Source organism: Pongo pygmaeus, chromosome 16 (assembly GCF_028885625.2).
Source record: "Pongo pygmaeus isolate AG05252 chromosome 16, NHGRI_mPonPyg2-v2.0_pri, whole genome shotgun sequence".
NCBI lineage: Eukaryota > Metazoa > Chordata > Mammalia > Primates > Hominidae > Pongo > Pongo pygmaeus.
The window spans coordinates 106,762,781-106,784,302 of record NC_072389.2 but is presented as its reverse complement, the minus strand read 5'-3'; the positions used below and the strand labels follow the sequence as shown (position 1 = coordinate 106,784,302).

Genomic DNA, 21,522 nt, shown 5'->3' with positions numbered 1-21,522 from the left:
TTCCCACTTTCCCTGGAAGGCAGAGTAAAAGCTGGTGCCTCAGAGCCCCATTGCATCCACCAGCGTGGGAAGGTTTGGCTGCCCTCATCTGATTCCTGGGCAGGACCAAGACAAGCATCTCAGGCAAGCATTTGCACGTCCACGGGTGAGCTGTGTAAACTTGGGCCAGACAAATGATCTCGCTAAACCTCTCTGTTTTAACCTGAAAAGGAGGCTTGCCTAAGGGCAGGCAAAACTCCTTCTATTTTAGCCACAACATGTTTCCTCCCAGACCACAAAATACAACCCGGGAGCATGTGCAGGAGCACAACGGTGACAGCGGGGTCGCACACGGCTCCGTTCACACCCTGAGGAGCCACCTGGAACAGATGATTTCGTCCGATGACTGCACGCCAGGCAGCTCCCCCAGGTGGTTGTTGGAGAGGTTCAGCTTCCGGAGGTTGATGAGGCCCCAGGGGATAACCGAGGGGAGGGTTGCCAGGCAGTTGGCAGAAAGGTCGAGCTCCGTGATCTGGCAGGAGATGTCTATGAGCCAGTCTAGGTCTACCCAGGGCAGTCTGAGATGGGACCATTTCACACGGAGAGCCTGGGGGTGGAGAGAAGGGAAAAGCACATGTGGAGGGTGAGTCCAGGGCCCACATGGGCTTGGAATAAAGCAAGCGTTAATGCAAGTGCGTGTCTGTGTGCCTGCTCCAGCCGGGGTCCCGAGAGGCCTGCACATGTCCTTCTCGGCCCCCAGCACCTGCCACGGTGGTGGGTGCGGAAGAGCTACCTGTTCCCGTCTGCACCTGCATCTCACAGGCAATCTGTGCACAGCTCCTGCAAGTCACCCTCCAACCTCCAGAGAGCGCCGGCGGGCGTGGGCTCAGTGCCACCCCTTAAGAGGAGGCTCACAGGGAGGGAAGAGGCGCAGCAGAAATTGTCCACGTTCAGAGGAGACCACTGAAGCACACAGGCGCCTCCCCCAGACTGGAGAAGAAAGCTGAACTCCCAAACCCAAGTCTCTGACCTCCCTTCAAGGCCGACTTTCCTGTGATTAGAGGAGGCTGCCTGCATCGCACCAGGGTGCTTGGTGGACAGGCTGCTTTCAGAGTAAGCCTGACATACACACAAACGATGGCCACACAATGTATAAAAAATAGAACTCTGACCCACAACCCACAGTGACCTGCCTAGGAAACCAACCTCTTTATCTATAGTAAATAGCCCAGGAAGCCAGTCTCTTGCAAGAGCCCAGCTTCTTCTTCTTTTTTTTTTTTTTTTTTGAAATGGAGTCTTGTTCTGTTGCTCAGGCTGGAGTGCAGTGGTGCGATCTCGGCTCATTGCAACCTCCACTTCCCGGGTTCAAGCGATTCTCCTGCCTCAGCCTCCTCAGTAGCTGGGACTACAGGCGCGCACCACCACTCACGGCTAATTTTTGTAGTTTTAGTAGAGACAGTGTTTCACCATATTGGTCTGGCTCAGGCTGGTCTCAAACTCCTGACCTCAGGCAATCCACCCACCTTGGCCTCCCAAAGTGCTGCAATTACAGGCATGAGCCACTTCTTATCTCTAGTAACAACCCAGGAAGCTAAACCGTCATTTCCGTAAAAGTCAGTCTAAAATGGCCAGGACTTGGTTAATAACTGACAGATTCTCTAATTTTTGTCCTCACTTTCCATTTAGGACCAACCCGAGAGAGCCAACTTTGCACCCCTACCAATCCCATAGGATGCCCAGCCTGCAGCGAGCCCCCCAGCTTCCCCACGCCAACAGCCTCCAGGCAGGAGACACCCGAGGCCTTCCCTTTGTCCCACTAGAAAGCTCCCACTCCTCTGCCAGCCTGTGGGTCTCTGCCACACACAAGTGATGGTGGCTGACGCCCTTGCTGTTGAAGTCCTGCTAAACAAAATGTCTTTGCTCCTCTCATTTCTCATTGGTCTTCCTTTATTTCCACAAGAGGGAGTCAGAAGGGCCAGCGGTTTGCTGGCTTGGGGTGGTCAAAGGGACCTGGCGAAATATATCGGAGCAGGACTTTTCTCTTTTTTCTTGATTATCGAAGAATATTGGGCTCAATCAGGTTTCTGGGGAGAGGAAATCTGCTTTTGGGTTTGTTTCTTCGAAGCAACTGGAAATCCGTATTGGAAAATTAGAGGAGCAGAAATATAAACAAAAATTAGTGCTTCGCAAATGGGAAAATGTAACAAGCAGAGGCTGTGAGAAAGGTCCCAATAACGTGGGATAAATTCCTCTCAAAAATTGGCGGCAGGTGACAGGCATCCTTATTCGGCCACTAGACGGCGATGAGTGCCTGTCTTTAGCTCCTCCTTCGCCACCTCCAGGAGTTTGGAAAGACCGGGTCTCCACCCTCTCAAAGCTCCGGTCTTGGAACCAGAGGAATGAGGGACTCTGTCGCTCTCTGTCTGTCTGTCTGTCTGTGTCTCTCTGTTCACATGGATGAAAAGGGAAGGGCAGCACTGGATCTTAGGTCAGGAGAGTAGATTCTGAGCTGATTTTTTTAGACAAGTCACTCAATTGCCCTGGGCCTGTTTCATTGTTACTGTTTTACTCCCTACATTTTTTAATTTTGAAAATGTTTTTAAACTTCAGAAAAATTGCACTAGGACACAGTGGATACCTATGCACTCTCCACCTCGACTCAGTGATTGTTAAAACGCTGTCACATAGGCTTTTGCTCCTCTTTCTCCACACAAATACACACGCTTTTTATGTTTTGATGAATCATTTGCCAGTAAATTACACATCGTGATGCTTCACCCGTAAATACTTCAGCATGTATCCCTGAAGAACAATAATATTTTTATACACGACAGCCGTATAATTATCATTTTCAATAAGTGTAACATCAATATGATATTATTAAGTTCACAGCCCATGTTCAAATATTCTCAATTATCCCAGAAATGTGGTTTATAAATATTTTGTGTCCTGATCCGGGATCCCATCACAACTGCATGACATTGCAGTCCCACACTGCATTACACTGTATGTTCCTTTACTTTTCTTTCATCTAGAAGAGTCTTCACACCTTTCAATGCCTTTTTTTTTTTTTTTTTTTTTACATTGTCGTTGCATTAAGTCCTGGAACTTTTAGCCTCTTCATCAGGGGGCAGATGCTGGTGTGTTTCACTGCTTGCCTTATAGAATATCCCATAATCTGAATTTACTCAAGTTTTTCCTAAAGTTTAAATTAAAGTTAGCTATTTTGGGCAACAACCTTAGAGTCTAATTGAGTGGTTCCCACTAAATCCCACCCGGGGCACCTGATATCAGATGTTCCTGCTATAGGTGGTGCCCTGTTTGGTCTCATGGTTAAGGTGGTGTCTATCAGTCCCTCCTTCGTAAAGGTTAACATTATACCCTTTGTGATTAGTACACAATCTGTGGGGTGATATTCTGAGACTATGTGACAATTCTGTGTTTCTACATCCTTTGGCCCCGTGGGTTTAGCCTCCGTTGCTGATCCTGGCCTGAATCAATTAGTACAATGGTGGCTGCAAAGAGAAAGTTTTGCTAAAGCTACCTTTCTTTCTACATGTGTTATCTGGCATTCTTCTGTGCAGAAAAGCATTGCCTCCTCACCTCTTTAAGTATCACTATGGACTCATGGATTCGTTTTTTTCCCAAGTATCATTTTTTTTGACACCCAAGTCATCCCCAGTTTGTCCAGGGGGAGCCCCATTTGGGTGGGAGAGAGCCCCCTTTGTTTCTGTGACATATCGCTATCAATTTTGGGCTACCTCCTTACTTCCTGGCAAAACAAGATCTTCCAGTCTCCTCTTGTACTTTCTAAGCCTAGGCCTTGATTCCCTTTAGCAAAAATTGGTATTTAGAAACCAAGATCTGGGTGTGAGGTGTGCTCATCACTGCTGGGGTATCACTGCTTCTCAGCCCACTGATGGGACACAGCTCTGTATTTAACATGGGTGCATTCTGATGCCTCCAATTCAATGCAGCAAAGTGGGGTTTTTTCCCCTAATCTTTCCATAATCCACAATTCACGATTGTATCACTCTTCCTTCCATTATCATTGGTTTTAATCTGTTAAATAAGTGGCTTGGATTAGATGATGCCTAGGTCAGTTCTCGTCCCAGTATTTTTTCTGGTGGTCGTATTGCAAAGTACAGTGGCCTTTGGATAGGAGTCTTTGGATAAGCATGACAGTCAGCCCAGCAACAGGCTGACAGGAGGGTCACATGTGGACTTGCAATGCCAAAGTCAAAAAAGGCTCCACAGGGCCTGTCTGCCTCTCTTTCCTGGATTCACAGAGACACACCCAGGTCTCAGGGGCAAGGGCCAGACAGCTGAACACGGAATCAAGGTGTCCAGATTGCAATCCAACCCTCTCCACTCACTCTGCATGGCCAGTATGGTCTTTCAGTATTGAATGGTTTGTACCCAAACTGAAATATGGCAGCAAAATGCAAGATGCAGAGGAGGCTGGTTATGGTTTTGGCTTTGACAACAAATCTTAAGTCTCTATTGAAAATCTTTAAATAAAACTCTGGGGACCATCATAAAATAAACAAAACAACAGCAAATAATCAAATTATTACTGTAACATGACCTAATTATGGTACAAATCCCTTGGGGAAGGGCTTAGGTGTGGCTGTCCTTACAATGGCAGCCTCCCTTCTCAACACCTCCTCCACATCCCCTGAGCTGGGGCTGGAGCCCTGAACTGCAGAAGGAGCAGGGGCTCAGCCTCAGGCTGCTTAACTAACTCCACGTGGACTCTGGGCAAGTCGCAGTGGAGGTGAGCACTTTTTTGGGCTCTGTCCAACTTGAGACCCTTTGTATTAACCTTCCCACTGACCTGTGTGGCACTGACTCAGCCCACGTTTCTTTTGCTGTGGCAGACAGCATGGCCAACCAGAACCCGGACTGCACACCCCACAGTGCAGAGCCCTGCCTGGCTGCCTCTGCAGCTCAACCTCATACCCACTATGCAGCAGACACTAAACCAGTGTTTGTGAGCTGAAGAGATTCAAGCCACCAAGACCTGCAAGCTACCCACTCTGTGCACTTCTTACCAGATCAATCATCCTGAAATATCCAAGTCTGCACAGACCTTTCAGCTTTCCCTAGCCCACTCAGCCTTTAGCAGAACATCCAAAGTCCTTCCTTTGCAGCCTCACAGCCCCCCAGTTGGCTCCAACCCACTTTTCCAACTTTATGTCTTCCTGCCTCTTTCATAGCTTCTCCCTGCCAACCCAGAGCAGCCTCTGATCTACAGCGATGCCCTTTGCCTTCCGACTGGCAGTGATCTGTGGGGTTGATTTATTCCAGGTAAAAGAAAGTAGGGGAAGGGGCACACTCCCAGGGCAGGGGAATTCGAGGCCAAGGAAAAGCTGCCAATCAAAGTGCACAAACTGCTTGTTCATAAACAGACTGCAGGGCTCACGAAACAGGCCCAACATTGACATTTGTAGGAAGGCTTTGGGGGCCACAAGGGTGTAGCTGTGCTGTTGGTAACTGACCGGCCCATGTGCTCAAGGGGCTGCTGGGGTGCTCTGGGGCTGCAGACCTCCCCCGCCTCCCTATTGGAATGTGGGTTATCATGGTGACCAAAGGGGCCAAGATGGGAGGACAACATGAGAAGTACAAGGTGGGCTGGGCCTGGAGCTAAGAGGGTGATATGGTTTGGCTGTGTCCCCACCCAAATCTCATCTTGAATGAGATAGAGAATTATGGGCAGCTCCCATAATTCCTACATGTTGTGGGAGGCACCTGGTGGAAGATAATTAAATCATGGGGCGGTTTCCCCCATACTGTTCTCATGATAGTGAACAAGTCTCACGAGATCCGATGGTTTTATAAGGGGAAGCCCCTTTCGCTTGTCTCTCATTCTCTCTCTTGCCTGCTGCCATGTAAGACGTGCCTTTCACCTTCTGCCATGATTGTGAGGCCTCCCCAGCCACGTGGAACTGTGAGTCCATTAAACCTCTTTTTCTTTATAAATTACCTAGTCTCAAGTATGTTTTTATCAGCAGTGTAAAAACAGACTAATACAGAGGGTCTTTGCATACACCCCTTAGATTGGACCTCCTTTCTCCTCTTGGAGAAAGCAGATGTTACTGTTCCCAGAGCTCTTTCTAGGCTTACACCCACGCGTTTCTGCAGGGCTGATATCCAATAAACTCAAGTCAGGAGGGAAGTGGTAAAAAGCAGCGGTGGTAGTGTGAGGTCAGTAAAGTGGCCGAGATTCTGCAGATGAGGCTGGGCTCTGTTCACGCTGTGTGCTGTGAGCATGATGAAGGAGAAACACAACCCTTCTCACCTCTGCACCCTACTCCATTTACTCTCTCCTGGAATTCACAGTCCCCTCCCTCTCATCCAAATCCCATTCCTCCTGCAAGCCCCGGGTCAGGGATGCCCATTCTCCCTGAACAAGTGCACATGTTACTATGCTGTAACACGGATGCTGTCTTGAACTTGTGTCCGTACATTCAGCAACACTTTCTTGAGTATTGCTATGTGTAAACCATTCTGCCAGGCGCTGGGGTGGATACGAAGATGCAGAGGCTGCAGACAGAACCGACACTCAAGTAGCTTATGGTTCAGAGGGAAGAGGCGTGCCTGTGTGTGTGTGGGGTGTGCATGGGTGTGTATGTGTGCCCATCTGGCTGCCCTAACTCAAGGGTTTCCTGACCTTCATGGACTCAAACAGCATGTGATGCTGACCACCTGGCCGAGAAAGAACGCTTGTAGGGAAACCTCCTGTGCTTCCTCTGGGGGCATTGCTTTATCAGAAGAAAATCATCAGTAAGAAATAAGTGGCTGTGTGTACCACTGATTTCCCTCAACATGAGAAAGAGGAGAAAGCAGATGTCACCAGTTCCCAGAGCTCTCTGTAGGCACATACCCACTGTGCTCCTGCAGGACTGACATCTGATAAACTCAAGCTGGGAGGGAAGTGGTAAAAAGCAGAAGTCTGCAAAAATGTTGACACTCGGAAAATAGACATGCTTGGAAATGGTTTCTGGGCTGGATGGAGGTTGAAAAACCTGTACAATTTCTACCTGGTCTGGGGCTAGTCTGAAAACTGATTTACAAAAGTTATTTTCTTTTTCAAGCACAGACATTACAGGGTGCCCAGGTGTCCACAAGATGGCAGAGAGAAACGAGAAAAAAGGCACAGTTAAAAAAGTTGTCCAGGGCTGGGCGCAGTGGCTCATGCCTGTAATCCCAGAACTTTGGGAGACCGAGGCAGGTGGATCACTTGAGGTCAGAAGTTCAAGATCAGCCTGGACAACACGGTGAAACCCTGTCTCTACTAAAAATATGAAAAAATTAACCAGGTGTGGTGGTGCACACCTGTAGTCCCAGCTACTTGGGAGGCTGAGGCAGAAGAATCACTTGAACCGGGGAGATGGAAGTTGCAGTGAGCTGAGATTGCACCACTGCACTCCAACCTGGGTGACAGAGCAAGATTCCATCTCAAAATAAAAAATAAATAAATAAAAAGATGTTCATGCACTTGACATTAAAACCTAGCTCTTCCGGCCCCGAAGCCGTCATTAACCCTCATTATTTATTTGTGTTTAGTCCAGGCAGATCACAATAAACAAGATTCCGAGGGCGCGAAGCCAGCAATTATATAATCCTATCCGTGAAGGCTAAACTACAAAATCAAAGACAGCTGGTTAAGGAGAAGCCCTCAGTTCAACACAGCGGTGGTTAAGCTCCACCCACCCTATCACAAACAGATGGAGAATGTGTTCATGTTGGTTTTTCAAGCATGAGCCCTTTAAATTTCAGCCCGAGTAAAAGGAAGTACCACTTTCTCGAGGAGGCTCAGTGCAATGATTCAGAAACTTGTTTTCCACAGCAGTGGTGGTGACTTGGATTGCTTTCCAGAAGGATTCGGTGTATTTAAAGGCAACTGGTTCATTAGAGACTGATATGTAAGAAAGATCTCCCCATCTGGTGTTGGAGGCTGCCGTTCAGGAGGTACTAGACAGCTTTACATGATGCTTCTTGGAGATGTTAGCCATAAAATTGTCACAGTGAATGAAGCACTGCCCCACAATGACATCTCTTATGTTTTTATATCAGTGCAAACCTATTAGTTGAAGAAAAAAATTGTTCAGTGAAGAGCTGGCATCTACAAAGCTTTTAGCCTGGTTTGAACCTCAGCAGATGTGGCTGGCACCCCAGCCCAGTGCAGACTCAGAAAAGGATTCCTGGCCCCTGTGACATATGCACACAGTTGTGCCCCTGTACGATTCTGTGGGGTCAAGAGCAGCCTTGCCGGAGTGATGTTGTAATGGTAGCTCCTTGCATATGCACACAGTTGTGCCCCTGTACGATTCTGTGGGGTCAAGAGCAGCCTTGCTGGAGTGATGTTGTAATGGTAGCTCCTTGCTAGGTCTCACTGACACCACAAAGCAGAATTCGTAGCTCTTTCTGTGTCTGCAGCTCCTTGTTCCTGTCAGTTGGTCAGTATTTTGCTTATGGCCCATGAGTAAGAATCTTCCCCCCTAGAAACTGTAGATCCCTTCAGAGCACAGACTATGGCTCAGTGACAAAAGGGCATGCCACAGTAAAAGCAGTTAATAGGTATCTATTCAATGAAGACACACATGTTACAATGGGGGGAAATACACAGAAAGTTCTTGAACTTGTCAATTCTTGGCCCATACAAACCCCAAGTCTTTCTTTCTGCAGTTAAGCAAAGATTCCTGGGACGGTGCCTTCTCCTTGTTGAACCAGTCAGTAAGACAAGAGCCACATTCTGACACGCAGAAGTAACAATAAGAACAAATGAACAGCCAAAGGAGCTGCAAAATCAATGAGCCTAATCTAAAATGAAGAGACTCACTCAAAGGCCTGGAGAACATGCCAAAAGAAGCCCTGACAACAAAGATGCTCAGAGCAGCAGGCCCAGAAATGGCATCTGAAGGCTCATCCCAGGTTATCTGCATGACGCCAATGATTACAGTAGAGAAGAGACGATGGTTGCAGAGAGCGTCTGTGCACTGATGTCCACAAGCTGAAGGTAAATTTCAAGGCTACAGGTTCCCAGAGAACTCTGGGAACTCAGACCATCAGAAGGGGCCCTGAGTGACAGGGATTCAGTGACAGAGAATTGGAAACACCACAGACAGCAGCTCTGTCCCAGCATCCTTGTGCATGTAAAGGCCACAACAGAACCAAACAAACTGTGCCTCATCTCTGCTCCCAGGAGAAATACTGATTGTGGGTTTTCTAAGAACTTGCTTCTCAAGTCCCTGCACTCTGGTAGAGACAAGCTCTTAAGGAGAAAGGAGGCATTTAAAACGGGAGGATGAGAAGGACACTGTACCTTGACTGGCCATCTACCTGGCATCTAAGGTGGCCCATGGCAGGTGGATCCAGGCCAAGGGCAATGAAGTGAAGGCAGCAAAGATGGTGTGATGGGTTGCAGTGTGTCCCTCCCAAAAGATATACTGAAGTCCTAACGCCCTGCACTGCAGAATGTGACTTTAATTAAAAACAGAGGTCATCTAGCCAAAATGAGGTTATCGTGGGGGCTATCATCCAATATGACTGGTGTTCTTATGAAAAAGGAGAAACGTGAACACAGAGGCAGACAATGGGAAGACAATGTGAAGACACAGGGAGAAGTTAGCAGCTGACTGGGGAGATGTGGCCATAAGCTGAGGAGTGTTGGGGACCGCCAGCAGTCCCCAGCAGCTGGAAGGGGCAGGGAAAGACCCTCCCTCAGGGCTTCCAGGAGAAGCCGACCCTTCCAACACCTTGGCCGTGGACTGCTGGCCTCCAGGACTGTGAGAGAATACATTTCTGTTGTGTTAAGCCACCCAGTTTTGGGTGCTTTGTTACAGCAGTTCTAAGAATTCAGATGGTAACGAATCAAGGGAAGAGCCGGGAGGTCGGGACCTGAGAGCTGGGAACATTCCAGTGACACAGATTATGGTCACGATCACACAGAAAACAAAAGGAAAGGCAAGGAACAGGCTCTTAGAAAGCCAAAAGCATTCCCGTTGAGATAAGTAGATTAGAATTGTAATTTTAAAAGGTAGTGACAATGACAGAAAAATCACCTATTAAATTTGGGGAAAGCCTGTGAGGACTCTACGCTGTAAATGGAGAATTTCAGAAAGGACCTGAGAATAACTACCACAGGGAGGAGGCAAAGGAGAGACAAGAAAATGGGGGACACTTTCCTTCTAATCTTAGAGGGGTTTACCTGCTTAAATAAAAGACTGAATGAGATAAAACAATGAAGTCAGTTTTGACAATAGCATGTCTGTTAAAAATATTGTAAATATCAGAATTAGTGGTTGGCTGCCAATATGTTTAAACAAAGAAAGGAAATATTACCGTAGAAACCAGATAAATGAGAAACCTAAGCACAAAATAACTTGCAAGATACACTTCTGATCATATATTAAACCATCAACATGTAACAATCTGTATTAAACAATGGTTGTAACAATCTGTGGCTACAAGTCCAGACTCTAGGCAAACAATCTGGAAGTAGAAATGTAAGATTTACTTACCAAAATAAAAACTATCAGTGACACGATCAGAGAAAAAACAAACATTGTATGAAACAAACAAGGAAAATAATCAGCTCCCAAAGTCTCCTAATTCAATATATTTTTTTCCCAGTGAAATATTTCAAATAACAAATAGTCCCTATGTTATGTAAGTAGTTCCTTAATACAGGACTCATTTCATTTTATGAGTCAAGACCAGTTACTTTGCAAGGGCCATTAAAATTCCAGCCCAATTACATGTACGTACATGGATACAAAACTGCAACAAAATATTTAATCAGCTACAACTAAACTCAGAGATGTTAAGTTCTCTGGCCAGGTAGGGTCTACACAAAGACAACGGCATGGCAGTAATTTAGGGAGAAGTGCAGCACACCCTATCAGAGAAAGGGAAACTCAGCTTCTCTTTTAAGCAAGTGAATGCCAAAAGATGTGTTTAGTAAAATTCATCACTTTTTTTCTTTGCTAAAATTCTTAAAAAACAGGTAGAGAGGTTTTTAAAACAAAAAGCAACATTGTACTTTTTTCTGTAGTATTTCAGTCATTTCTTTTAAAAATAGGAAACTTACAAGAAATCTCCTGTCACTAGTTCCAACTTAGGAATTTTGCCAATAGCTATTTGAGAGAGGGAAAAAAATGCAAGAAATAAAAATATGGTGTCTGCAGTTAACTAAGCTACTTAACTTGCCTTCGAGAGAACCCTCAGTTTTCTCAACTTGTAAATAAAGACACAACTTCCACCTCACAGGCTGTATAAGAGATTAAAATACGATGTTTGGCAAAGTACTTTTTTAAAGCTATGAGGCCCTATGTAAACAGAAGGGAGGTTATTGCATACAAAAATTTCAACCATCCACCCATTCATTCATCCATCCATCTATCCACCCACCCACCTGTTCATCCATGCAACCATGCAATCATCCACCCACCCATCTACCCACCCATCTATATATCCATCCATTCATCCATCCATCCATGCAACCATGTAACCATCCACCCACTCATCTATCTATCCATTCATCCATCTACCATCCTCCTATCCATCCATGCAACCATCCACTGACCCATCTATCTAACCAAGCAACTATCCATCTATCCAGCCATCCACACACCCACCCACCCATCCATTTTCGACCTACCCACCTATCCATCATGTTCCAAGTCCTACACCGAGGGGCAAACACAGGGTGAGCAAAATTGGCCAAGGTTTCTGCTTTGAGGAAGCTTCCAGTCATGTGGAGAAATTGATTAAAGAAGAATGTCACCCAAACAAATAACCCAAACTTTGTTTAGTGCTTTGAATAAAACTGACAGGAAGCTCTGAGACATAGAAGGTTGGGGTGGAGGCAAATGACCAGGCCTGAGGGTTAAGGAAGGCCTTCCTGAGGATATTGTGTGGGGATCTGCAGGGTGCCCTGGGTCAAAGAGGAGCAGTGTGCTGAGTGCTGAGTGCTGAGGAGGCAGGCTCGCTTTTTCCTGGCTAGGTGTGGTCTGCTTGCTGGTACAGCATGGATGGTATAGTCTTTCCCTGCCACCAGATATTTTGGCTTCCTTTCTTTTTTTTTTTTTTTTTTTTTTTGAGAAAGAGTCTTCTTCTGTCATTCAGGCTGAAGTGCAATGTCACTATCTCAGCTCACTGCAACCTTGCCTCCCAGTTTCAAGCGATTCTCCTGTCTCAGCCCCACAGTAGCTGGGATTATAGGCATGCACCACCACACCCAGCTAATGTTTGTATTTTTGGTAGAGACAGGGGTTTCACCATGTTGGCCAGGCTGGTCTCGAACTGCTAACCTCAGGTGATCCACCACCTTGGCCTCCCAATGTGCTGGGATTATAGGCGTGAGCCACCGCACCCAGCAGACATGTTGGTTTCTTTCCCCCATGTCTTCTTATCATAAACAGCAGTGCTGTGACCATGTTTGTGGCAATCACTATTGATTTCATTTGAATTATGTCCTAGAGCTATTCTTCAGAAAGGAAATATTGAATTCAGAACAGTTCACTGGGAGAAAAGAGGTTTATAGCTTTTGCCACGTGATGCCAATTACTTTCCACACATATGGAACCAATTCACAGTGCCAGCAGCAAGACACTGGTGTGTCCGTTGCTCTGTGCTCTGCCAAATGTCTTACTCAGTGTGTATATTTATTTTTGCTAGTTTAATAGGTGTGTGACAGTACTTGCAAGCTGTTTTAATTTGAATTTCTGTAATTGCCAGTGATGTTGTGTATGTTTCCATGCCATGATTTACTGCCAGTGTTTTCTTATATGTAAATTAACTGTTCATTTCTCTCAAATTTTTACTTAGTAGAATCTGTGAGCAATGTGACAGCCAGGGCAAGGGTCTGGCCATCACTGCTGAGTCCCAAGCATCTGGCAGGTGATCTATAAACTTTGGCTAAATTAAATTCAATCATCAGCTGACATGGAGTTGCATCAATGATCTACTTTGGATTTAAGTGTTTGTCAGTTATTTTTTCCGAAATATTTTCCATGTCTTTTCTTTTTAAAATTATGTTTTAGTATAAATAATTTTGCTTTAATGTTCATGTTATTTCTGATCATATATCTTCATATATGTTTAGAAATTGAAAGGCAATCATCTCCCTCTTATAACTGGGATAAACATGCTTTTAAATTATATATGTCTCTATAGATATAAGATCTATAGATATAGATTATATTAATAACCTATATCTATAGATATGCATATTCTGATGAGTTTTCAAAGCTTAACGCTAACTTGTCTAGAATCCATTTGCATCGTAATGAACCTAAATCTCTATGCTGATATCCAACAGTTCTCACAGCCTTGGATAATGTTTCTTACTCGTATTCTCTTTCTTATTCTTTTCTCATTACGTCTTCTAGTTTGTCACTGAAGTTCAAATAACAGTTTTTCTGTTTCTGCCTGTCTAGCTTAATCATTTTTCTCTGGTGTTAACTAAATACAAGTGACTGACATGCTCACTGCTTTGTAGGATGTCTTAAAATCCAGCAGGACAACATGAACACTGGACTGAGAAGCCATGCGCTGTTCCCCTTCACTTACTCTGCCACGTGACCCTGGCTACCCATTTTTGAGTTCTACGAAGCGCTAACATGCACATGGATGGCATCACATTTGTCTCCTATTCCACAGGGAAAGCTTATGGGCAGAGGAAGAGGACAGGGGAAGCTTCAGTATTTGGAACCTGGACAAGATGGGCATGTGTGGGACAACGGACTGAACTGCTCACTAGGACACAAGAAAAGTGGAACTGGTGGAAGGATGCTGGGAACAGTCCAGGGTTTACTTTCATGACTCTCAGAGGGTAGGGAAAGGGCCTCCTCTTCTGTTCACACAAGTGACTGTGGAACAGGCCAGGCCAAGAGGAGTCAGGGTCCATGCCCCAGCCCTGGCTCTTACCATGGGGGTCTTGCTGGGCCAGGCTGAATTCTGGGAATGCCAGTGCCCACGTCAGCTCCTACAGCAGCACCGCCCGCTGAGAAGAGGGTATGTAGCACCAGGGCGGTGGTGACGTGTGCGGAAGTGCTCTGCAATGCACGAAACTCTGGAATAACACCCTCTGCACCAAATGTGAGGTCCTACCTAAGACAGGGATGTTCCCCAGAGGCCTCGGGTGTCCATCAGGAAAGGCCACCAGCCCCCGGCCATCAGGCACTCTCATGAGCACGCAGTGCTGGCTCAGCTGCCTCCAGCAGCAGCTTGCGTGCCCCAGTAAAACGCCTGCCTTAACTCTGAGGATGTGCAGCTGGGCTGCTTGCGCTCAGGGCACTGACACACAGACATGAAGGGTGGGGCACCAGGAACTTGTAAGCTATATATGCCGGAACTGATCCAAAAAGTAATAATAAATGTCCCTCTCTCTTTAGGTTAGCTGCCAGATTTGAAATCATTAGAGACTTTTAAAAGGAAATTAATAATTTCCCCACTGGGTTGTTTGAAAGTTAATTTCAGGTCTGGTCTAATTCCCACACTTGAAACAGCCCCAGGGAAGCCCTCAGCCTGGCCCTCTAACTGCTGAACAGGAACGAACATCGTGGTTATTCTGGGATCTGATTAGGCTTTTCCTGGCATTTCTGAGTTTTCTTGTTCCTTTCTGGGTGTGACAACATCAAAGCATTAAGCTATTTCTCATGGCAACACAGCTAAACATTGACGCGATGTTCACCACGAACGCGGGCCATCTCATTAGATGTTCAGGCAAAACTTTAGCAGCTTTAAGAGGAGCACTGCCCAGCCAGGCAAACAGCATGGCCAGGTCTGACTTTACTTCACTTTTGTTCCTTAGAGAGTGTGTCCCAGCAGTCCGGACCATACAGTGTGGCCTCTGGAACTTTCTTCAACCAAACACCAACAAAACCCAAGCAGCCAGCCACTGCCAATGGAAAACAAATGTGGGTTTCTCTGTACCTTCTCCATTTGCGGGCAGAGGTGGATTCGGGCTATGCTTGGCCCAGAAACAGGCAGAGGGGCTGCTGTACCTGGATCGGCTGTGGCTTCCACACACGTGGCAATTACATTAAAAAATACTGACCAGCTGGTGTGTTAGGCAGAGCTCAACCACACAAAAAACACGATGGCACATGCATGATCTCCCTAAGACACCATCGCGTGGCCCGTGACCGCTTGTTGTACCAGGGCTGGAGCAACAACCTCCGTCACACGTGCCCTGAAGGGACCGTTACTTCAACAAGGCAACAGCCATGAGTGCCAGCAGCGCCAAAGGACTTTTCAGACCACGTATCATGTCAGTGAAGCACCCTTTTAATGCCTATCCTTGTGTAATATTCTGAACCAACCCAAACTGTCAGTTTAATCCCACTGGATACCTGGGAAGGTAGGAGCACTTACCTCTGGCTCCTGAGTCATCCTTCCTGACTGCTGGAACCCTCTGCCTGGACCCCTCTCTGCTCTCTTCTGCCAGCAGTACAGAAGGAATGTGCTGTTGCAGGTTAGAGATGACGGGGCAGCCGGGCACACCCACTCCAAGGTACTTGCCTCGGAAATTCGCTTGAATGCTAAAAATACCATCTGCTTTGGGGAAGCTCAAGGAGCCCTTGAGACTCAGGTTGCGCTGAAATTTCACTTCCTCTTCTGATTCCATGCAACAGAGCCAGTTAGAGGAAAAGCACCATTGCCTTTTCCTTGTCTTTTCATTCACAAAATGCAGTAATCACTTCCTCCATGCTCTATGCCAACCTTGGCATGTGTAAGAAGAGTTGCCTCACAGAAAAGATCACAGGTAGAAGATAACAGCTGTTTCTGCTTTTACCCTTACACCAAGAAAATCGGAGCCACTGGCTCTTGACCTCGGGTGCACATTGGAATCACCTGGAGAATTTCTAAAACTCCTCATGCCAAGTCTCACTCCACAGATACAGATTTAATCAGTGTAGGATGTGGTCTGAGTGTCAGGATTTTAAAGTTCCCAGGGATTATGATGTGCAGAGAATCATTAGTCTACGTGAAACCTAGGCGGTACAGTTCAGGAACTGTGTTCGGGAGTCTAAGCATCAATACTGTTTAGTATTTGTCATCCTTGGACAAATAACATAATGTCTTTATACCTCAATAATCTCATCTGTTCCCTGCAGTTCTTACTGAGGTGTTACAAGGACCAAATTAGTTAAGAAAGTGCTTGGAAAAGTAACAAGCACTACATAGATGTAAGGGTTAGATGATCATTATTTCCTTTGGTGATGTGAGGCTAATACCAATATAACTAATATTTATTGAGCACTTATTATGTGCCAGGGCCTGCGCTAAGTGCACAGCTGCCCTCCATGGTGAAGATTATTGTTATCCCTGTTTTATAACTGAGAAAACCATCCAAGGAACAGATAGGTAGAAATATACAGAAAGTAGAATATCAGTATTCTTTAGAAACTAGGAAACCAGCAGGAATAAGGGAAGGGTAAAAAGGAAATAGTAATAAATATAAATTAAAGAGATGGAAAAATATATACTAATAGGACAGGTTCTACACAAATATGAAGTGGGTGGATTCCTCTTTCAAAAGAAACGCACTCAGATGAGATTAAAAACCAAATGCTGTTTACAAGAAATATACCTATGGCAAAGAGACAAATAAAAACCTGAAAATAAATATCTGGGAAAACGTATCCAAGGTTGACACAAAGAAAAACAGGGCAAAGTGGTCACGTGAAGAGAAAACAAACTCAATTTCAAGGACAGAGACATCAACAGGATTAAGGAGGCCATTTGATATAACCAAAATAGGTATTGATGAGTCATAAAGCCAGAAACCAGGTATGTCAAGCAAAATCTTGTAAAGACATAAGAAGAATGAGATTTTAAAAATCAGCAGAAGTGGGAAATAAATATATGTACTTGTATTGATGGATGTATGTACACTTGTACATCTCTATACATCTGTATATCTCTAAATCTATATTTCAGACTCTGATAAAGAAAGCTAGCACAAACAGGCAGCACATAAAGGGCTCAAATACTGTAATCAACAAGCTAAAATTAGAGAAAAAACAGGAAGAAATAAATATTCAACTCAAGAAACAGGTAACATCTATTAGGCATTTGCCACGTGCCAGGCATTGTTATTAGGATGTTACAAATATTACTGCATTTATTTGTCAAGCATCCCTCTGAGACAGGTATTTTATTGCTTTTCCCATTAAATGAAGACACAGAGGAAGGCCCTGCAGCAGTGAAGCCTAGAGTCCAGATGAGAACCAGGAAGTCTCACGCCAAGGCCTTGCTTTAACCTCAATACCATCAACAAAACACTCAAAAAAGAACATATGGGCCGGGCATGGTGGCTTATGCCTGTAATCCCACCACTTTGGGAGGCTGAGGCGGGTGGATCACCTGAGGTCAAGACTAGCCTGACCAACATGGTGAAATCCCATCTCTACTAAAAATATAAAAATTAGCTGGGCATGGTGGTTCACACCTGTAATCCCTGCTACTCGGGAGGCTGAGGCAGGGGAATCGCTTGGACCCGGGAGGCGGAGGTTTCAGTGAGCTGAGACCACACCATTGCACTCCAGGCTGAGTGACAAGAATGAAACTCAATCTCAAAAAAAAAAAAAAAAAAAAAAAGAAACAAAACAAAAAACAAAAACAACCACATGAAGAGGGTTTTAATACAGACAGAAGTGAAAATTAATGAAATAACAAACAAACCAAGACAAAACAAGTAATTTGAAAAAAATCTATCAAGTTCCTTGACAGTTCCTTGTATTTTAACATCTCTGGCTGATTTGATTAAGTTGGAAAGAGAAAAAGTAAAACTGTTCAACAGCATAAATGAAAAGAGTAATATAAGTATAGATATAGAAGAAAAGAATGAGAAAAATGTCAATGCAACATTATGATGGCAAATTCAAAAACCTAAAGGAAATGGATAATTTTCTACCAAAATATAATTCCCTGACTTGCATATAAGGGAAAGCAGACAATGTGAATTGACAAATGACTTCAAAAGGAATCAGAAAATAAAGATCTGCTTTATCTAATTAACCATTAACAATAAATAATTCCTATGAGACTTCTCCAGATAATAATAAGATGAAAAGTTCCCCATGTTACTTAGTAAAGCTGGCATCATCTTATATAAAACCACATAGAAACATTAAAAATAGAAAATTATAGATCAATTCACCTATAAACACAGATGCAGAAACTGTAAATAAAATATCAATAGATCAAATCCAGCAGTTAAAGACAATTAGCATTTATAATAGGAGTTCAAGGCTGAGTCAACATCTATCAAAATCATTTATTAAATCGATAAAGTAGAAAAGCTATATGAATACACTAATTGCTGCAAAAAGGGATTTGAAAAAGTTCAGTAATGTTTCCTAATAAAAACTCAAAGCAAAAATGAATACATGGAAACTACCTAAATATAACAAGAACCTATTTGCTAACTGTCTAGAGCAAATGCTTATAAATTGGTGACACCAAGACATTTAAAATCAGGAACAAGATAGATATAACTGCTAGTATCATGATTATTCAACTTTTGAGATTTCTAAAGATACACAATAAGACATGGAATAATAAGTTGTATAAATATTAGAAAAGAAGAGATAAACTTGTTTTGAATTTGCAGAATATGTGATCACATATCCAAAAGTATCAAGGAATTCTAGTAAAAACTACATTAGAGTGAATAAGAGAAGACAGGAAAGGAACCAGATAAAACAGAAATAAACAAAATAACTTTTCTCCATATGAGTAACATCAGGTTGGAATAGAAATGGAAAAGAGTTATATAAATATATAGATAGTTCATTAAAATGGTAGCAAAAACAATAAAAAAAGTCACAAATAGACAAGACAGGTCCAGGACTTTTAGGAAGAAAAGAAAAAAGTCTCATTAAAGAACATAAAAGCTGCACAAATAGAGTCACTGTGGGAAATGAGCAAAATAGAAGAACAAATGTCCGATAATAGTCCAGTCAAGATACCTTTGAAAAAAACAAATGAACAGAAAACTTGCATTAACAGATTGTAAGACTTAAATGCAGTGCCTATAATCGAAACAATATGACATTTGCCAGAAACAGATTAATAGGCCAGTGAACCAGTACTGAGAATTCCAAAACGTATACAGATATAGATACTGGGGAAAATGCCAATGGTGACATTTCAATTCAGATGAAAAAGAAAACTTTATTTTAAAAACTATGCTAGAGTAACTGGCTATCTGGAAGAGATAAAAGCTAGCCACCTCCACCCTCTGCCACTTCCCTCATACAATACACACAAATAAATACCAGAAAGGTTAAAGCTTAAAATGTAAAAACTAAATGAATGAAAACATTACAAGGAACTCCAGGAGAATACTGAAATAAAATTAGAGGGAAAGTGGCCTTCTTGTATAACCACATACCAGAAAGGAAAAGATGAACATATTGAATTATGTATTATTTTATCTTTGCTATCACAAAAGATAACAAAAAAAGAAAAATAATGGATTGGGAAAAATATTGGCAACATTTATGATAAAGTCTTAAAAATCTCTAATGTTCAAGGAAAAAAAAAACCCTCCAAAGTGAGAAAAAAAGACAAATAATCCTTTAGAAAAAATAATCAACAAACATTAACAGGCAGTTCACATAAAGGGAATGCAGATAGTTCATGAACATATGAAAAGATATTCGGTATTGTTACTAATATAACATGGAAATTAAAATAAGGAGACATTATTTTTGCCTATCACACTGATGAAAATTATCCAGTATTATTACTAATATAACATGGAAATTAAAATAAGGAGATATTATTTTTGCCTCACACTGATGAAAATTATTCAGTATTATTACTAATATAACATGGAAATTAAAACAAGGAGACATCATTTTTGCCTCACACTGATGAAAATTAGTAGGATCCAGGATGTCTAATGCTGGCTGAGGAGTGGAGACAGAGAATCCCATCTATTGTTGGTGAAAATGTGAATCACCAGAGAGTTTGGGGGCAGTGTTTCCAAGCAGCCCACTTTTAGGACCGTGCTCTACATAAGCAAATGTACCATAGCAAATCAGGCTGTATTGCAAGAGGAAAAAAAAAGAACTATTTCAAATGTCCACCAATAGCAGGAGAGCTATGTCAACTAAGCTACATTGGCTCTATGCATTTAAAGAACGTACCTAAAAGAATGAGTTGTAGCCACACTAACTGATCTACAGGAAGTCCCTGCTAGAATACTAAATTTAAAAAGCCAAGTTGAAGATAATGTAAATAATGCAATAATATTTTTGTTATTAAAATGGGAAATTAAAATTAAACCCTGTATAGGTTTGTAAATGTTTTTATAGCATTGCATATGGAAGGATGTGAAAAGATCCCTACCAGGTTGTTAAACTATTTACTTCAAGGGCAGAAGATTCATAATTTTTATTACCACTCTCAATTGTGATCACTTGTTATAACAATCATACATAACTTCAGTAATTTTAAAATTTAACACATAAAAATTTAAAAAAGAAATATGTTAAATACGATATATTTAACCAATTTTTGAAAAAAGGAAAAGAAAAAAAAAAAACTTTGGGAGGGGGATGAAGCCCAGATTTCAGCTCCCACCCTGCTATAGCTTGAATGTCCCCTTCAAAAACTCATGATGAAATGTAATTGCTGTTGTGATGATATTAAGGGGTGGGACCATTAAGAGGTGATTAGGCCAGGAAGGCCCCACCCTCATAAATGGATTAATGTTGTTATTGTGGGAGTGGGTTTGTTATTTTGAGGGTGGGTTGTTATAAAAGTGAGTTCTTCCCTCTCTCAGTCTGTTGGTCTCTTGCCTTCCGCCTTCATGTCACTGCATGAAGGCCCTCACCAGACACCAGCACTATGCTCTGGACTTCTCAATCTCCAGACCTGTAAGCCAAATAGATTTCTGTTTATGATAAATTACCCAGTCTGCAGGATTCTGTTACAGCAGCACAAAAGGAACTAAAACACACTCCACAGGCAGTGACTACTCACTGTTTTTCCCGGATAACTGCTGGGCAAGGGACTGGCTTCAATGAAGTACTTTCTCAGCAGATGTTTGCTGGGGTCAGGACTATCCAGTAAGATGTAGGAACAGAAATAGGCCCCATGCCGAAGCAGGAATATTGCAATGTCTTCATTCCCTAAAGGAACAAAACCAAAAAGCTAAGGGCATGCAAATGCAGAGAGTGTCTCAGTTGTTGGAAGGGCAGACTCTGATACGTGGAATGGAAACTGAAAAGGTGCTTGTGCTGGTTGGGCTTCTCTATGTACTTCCCTTGATGCATCAGGTTCCTGTTAGTGGGAGAATTTTTGTGGGGCTTCGCCCTTTGGAGTGCCTCGTACAACAGTCCCATTAGCCACAGTCAGTCTCTGTCACTGAAATCCCCTTGTGGGGCAAGTAAGGAGGAAATGAGGAAGGGTGCAGATATTTTGAAAAAGAAACATAGAACAGGAGTTGCAAAAGTCTCCTCACAGAGGTAATTTGGGAGTCAAGAGTGAGAATGAAGACACAGTCCCACATCTGGA

General features: G+C 43.4%; 1 protein-coding gene across 6 annotated transcripts in view; it reads right to left on the bottom strand.

The window, feature by feature from the left end:
• LRRK1 (leucine rich repeat kinase 1) overlaps nucleotides 1–21,522 on the bottom strand; it is a 155,363-nt gene that overhangs the window by 60,576 nt on the left and 73,265 nt on the right. For all 6 annotated transcript variants that reach the window (XM_054449968.2, XM_054449969.2, XM_054449967.2 and 3 more), the window contains 2 exons: nucleotides 20,989–21,137; nucleotides 360–586 (listed from right to left, as the gene is read on the bottom strand). In XM_054449968.2, coding sequence (XP_054305943.1) covers nucleotides 360–586; nucleotides 20,989–21,137 — 376 coding nt within the window. The remainder of the gene's footprint in view (nucleotides 1–359; nucleotides 587–20,988; nucleotides 21,138–21,522) is intronic.